General features: G+C 28.8%; 1 protein-coding gene across 1 annotated transcript in view; it reads right to left on the bottom strand.

Annotated features, from left to right (window-relative positions):
• Window positions 1-4853, bottom strand: part of LOC106691629 (inhibitor of Bruton tyrosine kinase) — a gene marked incomplete at its 5' end in the record, with an annotated part of 12074 nt that overhangs the window by 1216 nt on the left and 6005 nt on the right. Inside the window, 4 exon segments of the mRNA XM_014437459.2 lie at window positions 1252-1564; window positions 2737-2894; window positions 3620-3811; window positions 3994-4118. Of these exon segments, the coding sequence (XP_014292945.1) occupies window positions 1252-1564; window positions 2737-2894; window positions 3620-3811; window positions 3994-4118 (788 nt within the window).

Genomic DNA, 4853 nt, shown 5'->3' with positions numbered 1-4853 from the left:
AATTTAGTGATTACAAATGATGATTGCTTTTTGCATAATATATGCACAAATTATTTAAAATATAGGCACTTTAATAATGTATTTAACAGTCAGAACCTTACAGCTAAAACAACCTTAAGATAACTTTAACCTTCAGATAAGACATCAGATAATGTAACAATAAAGCAGTTTCAACGATAATTCCTAAAAAAATTTGCGCTGCCAGACCCTTACCGTAGACCACTGGTTTACATGGATGTCTTTTTATACCTCCTTGGTACCTTTATATTGGTTTTATTTACATGTCACTTATACTCTTACATCAGCTTTACCTACTCTGTATCTTTTTATTTTAGCTCTGATAAAGTTGATTATCAAAACGGAAGCTATTAATAAATGGTCATAACTATTTATTTTTCTTGATGGCAACTTGGACCATCTACTTTTAATTTATATACTGTCAACCATTATTATGTAATATAAAACTTACTTTAATCTGATTTTTATAATTTCTTTCTTTGTTATAGAAACTAGGATCAATATTATTTCTTACAAATATTTCTGTTTTTCTTATTTTGAATAGAAAATCAGTAAAATTTTAGGAGATAAAAATGGCGTTTCAGTGTAATCTCAGTAAACTGAATTGGCGTAAAAAAATTTACTTTTTTTTTTTTTAGAAAACTCAGCACGCAAAAACATTTTCATTATTTTCAAATAAAAGTGCAAATTTTAACTACTCAATCTATAGACAATTTATTGGAATCACCGAGAAAATCACCTATTGTATAAATCATTTGATTCCGTAAAACTAAATTAATTAATAATAGAAATATCTAAAATACAAACTTTGTTGGTTAAATCTATTTTTTATCATGTTATTAATAAATCCATGCAAAGAGTATTTTTTAAATTTTTATTTATACTTTTTCACTAATAAATGAACAATCTTATAATTTAAAAAAAATTTAATAATCACTTAGCATTACCGAGGATGTAAAAAAAAAACAAACAAAAGCTGTAGCTGCTAAAAATACAGCCAGTGACCAGCGATGTTATAAGACTTTGCACCAAACGAAAGGTTATTGAAAAGAGAGATAGAGGAATCATTTTTCCTAATACTTTCTTAAATCCGAACACCTCCCTGCAGCAATCAGTTCAAATTACCGAGATTACACTGTATACAAAAAAAAAAAAAAGCAAAATTTGCCTTTGCATACTGGCCATTAAAATAAATCTAACTATTTAATATAATTTTATGAAGAAAGTAATTACCTGTTTGCGAAGCGTGTTTTGTTATTAGATACTGGATATGAATATTGATAATCAAGCTCAGGAAAATCAGACACATTTAAAACCTTATCATAATCCGGTGGGGAACTTGCAGCATATGTTTTTATTTCTTTAACTGGAGCTACGACTACAGGAATATCTATATGTTTTTCTTCAGGTACGATTTCTGGAACTGACGTTTTCTTTGGAGGTGTTGTCTTTTTTTTTGGTGTTACTAGGCTCGGTTTCTGTTGCCTTTCCTTTGAATCTTTATTTTTTATTTCTGGTACGTTATCTTTTTTTTCTGTGCGTTCGACTAAAAAAAATAAATAATAAATTCAATTATTTCTCACAAATATCAATAAATAATTACCGAGTTAGTATTTAACCAATTCAGGACAGGAATTGTGGAAGTTGAAAAATATCAATTAGAGTGAAATGAGCAGCATTTATGAGCTTGATGCCGCCATTTATTCAAAATTTTACTCGTATTATACACCACACACCTACACCATATAGGCTTTATATATAAATCTTGAGTGATCTGTATTTTCCATAACATTTTTTACTAACATAAAAATAAAAAAATAAATTCTATGTATTGGTAAGTGAAAGTAAAAATGAACAAATTTTCCATTAATAATTATAATTTAATGGCAGATTGTTGATTGACCATGTATAATATATAAAAGGAAGACGGTCCGGGCGAGGTAAAAAAAACAAATAGTAACTAAACTATTTAGTGCAAGCCAACATTTAACCCCACTTTGCAGGGCTTCAACAGGGCTAAAAAAGATACCAACAACTAAAATAAAGTAACAAAGAAAGAAAATAGATAACATGAAAAAAAAAAACCAAAAAAAAAACCTAAGGTGTGGCTAAATATGATTTAAAGTAAATTAAATAAAATCAAATCAAGATTTACAGTGAAAGTTATTAAATAAACCGGAATTACAAAAAGGTATTAGACAATTAATGAGAACGGAAATAATAAAAAATAGATAAAAAAGAAGTATATAAAAAACTGTAAAACACTTAAAGGGGTGTACATAAAAAAATTATACAGAATTGAATTGAGGTACGTGTGTAAATTTATACACACTTTTGTGTATTTAATTACAAATTTATACTACACTTTTGTACCTCTATTCAATTTCAATTAAATGTACAATTTTTATCTTTATTTTTATTTTTTACTATATTATATTTATTCTATCTATTCTTTTTATTTTATCTACATATTTAAATATAATTTCTTTATATAAATTTTCACATATTTTAAATCATATTTATAGCCATACCATAGTTTTTTTTTTTCATGTTATTTATTCTCTTTCTTTGTAATATTATTTTATTTAACATGAGGTGAAATTTTGGCTGACATTAAATAGTTTAAGTACCATTTTTTTTTTTTTTTTTTTACCGCATCCGAACCACCTTCGTTTTGTATTCAAAAGTTAGCCAACAAATAAATGATTTGACACTTACCAGGCCAAGCGATTTCAGGGGAAGACAAAATTGTTTCATCGGAAACCGTGTATTCACTGTAAGGAGTAATAATTCTTTTACAATAGGAGACAGAATTAAAATTTCTGTAATACTCGTCGAGTTCCAACAAAATCTCATCATTAAGAATGTCGAGGACCCTAAAATAGGATTTTTTAAATCAATATTTGAGACAATTTTAGCAAATTAAACTTAAAAATTGATGTAATATTTTTAATACAATAAGGCTTAAGTGGTTGTGCCAAAACTACTAATTCTCTTTCCTTACCTACAGTTCTTAGCTCAATTCCATTTAACCCTAGTCATTGGTACACATGTACCAGAATTGAATGCATCACTGATAATTATTTATATAGTTTCATTGGGATATATTAAATGTAGCAAGACTAGAAAAATATATTCAGGATCCTGCGATCAACGAAAGGCTCCAAGGGGCTCCACTGAACATTTGTGTCAGTGACTGTCAAGTTTTTTTCCTATATATATTTCAAACTACAAATTTCAATATTAGGGGTATTCATGATCTTTAATTTGATATTATAAAGTGTATTAAGACTGTTGGGCTACTGCGGCTAGGAATAGTGACTTATGTGGTAAAGTAATAAAGAACTTATTGTAAATTATCATTTATAACCGAGTGTTCAAATAGAGTGTAGAAAATATTTTATTTAATTATAAGCAAATTATTATTGTATTTTAAATCAAGGTAAAAATTTTAATCAATGAAGAAGCACAAATTTGTAAATTGTTTATAAACCATCGGGCACCTACTTAACAGAGAAAAATTAATAGCAAGCAATCTCGCAACGATTGGAGCCCTTTACTAAATATGATGAATAAAAAAAATGTCTAAACAACAATTCACCTGTTCTCAATAAGTGTATCCAGATTCAAGGATATAAACTGCATGACAGTTCTTTTCAGCTGAGGAGCGTTGTACACAAAGGAAATTTGTAGCATAGTTGCAGCGTTTTTCAAGTTGAGAACATTAACAAGGGAAATTTCACAAATTTCTTTGAGATCATTGCAAATCAACTGGTCAGAAACGATAAGTAACCTAAAATAATAGAGAAAAAATATAATTAGAATAAAGTAAAAGATAATAAAATAAAGTTCTAAATATGGAATAACAGAAAAATAGTAATATTAATATAATATGGTTTTCTGAATGTTTTTGGTAGTAAAGAAATGCGAATTAACATAGTTAAAAAAAAAAAAGAAGTAATTAAAGGAACTTACTTTCCAATATTTTCAAAACTTTCAGTAGCGACTGTCAATGGAATCTCGTTCGTATAAATAAAATCCAATAAAACTTCCAAAGACTTTAAGGGACAATCAATGTGTAACACTGGTGTATTAGAGCTCTGAGGAAAAAATAAATTTTTTAAAATAAGATCGTAAACATAACAATTTAAATAATAATAATTTTTAAAAATTAATCTATTATTTGAGCTGTTGAATGCAAAAATGGTGTAAGTCAGATCAGGAATTTAGGTATAATTAAAACTTCAGAGGGAAGATCTATTATGTAGGAAGAAACAACAGCTTTTACTGATAAAACTAGTCAGAAAGACCCGGAACCTGAAAATTACCTAAAATTTATTGTCTCTATGTCTTTATGAAAGATATCTGAAACCTGAGAGGCCTGGTTATAGATAATAACAAAGTATAGAGCGAAATAGAGGCCAGGATAGCAGCAGGAAATAGATGTTTCTCACTGCAAAAAGTATTGAAGTTTAGAGCTCTCTCAAAAAGAATGAAAGTGGTAATCTACAAATCATCATAAGGCCAGCAGTGATCTATGGGGGAGAAACATGGCCATTGACAAGAAAAGCGGAACATATGCTCAACTCCTGGGAGAGAAAGGTATTTAGAAGAGTATGGGGAGGAGACTTGGAGAATGGGATTTGGAGTAAAAGAAGGAATGAGGAGCTGATGGAACTGTTTGGGGGAACCTGATACCGTGGCTTCAGTATAAAGATCAAGCATAAGATGGATAGGATGTGTAGAGAGGATGCCCGATCAAAGGATACCCAAGAAGATGCTATATTGGAAACCGGATGGAAAGTGGAAAAGAAGACCTTACTAGAACAGATGGC

The sequence above is a fragment of the Halyomorpha halys genome, unplaced genomic scaffold, assembly GCF_000696795.3.
Source record: "Halyomorpha halys isolate HHAL.00 unplaced genomic scaffold, Hhal_1.1 Scaffold2556.1, whole genome shotgun sequence".
NCBI classification, from domain to species: Eukaryota; Metazoa; Arthropoda; class Insecta; order Hemiptera; family Pentatomidae; genus Halyomorpha; species Halyomorpha halys.
This window is presented reverse-complemented; position numbering and strand designations above follow the sequence as displayed.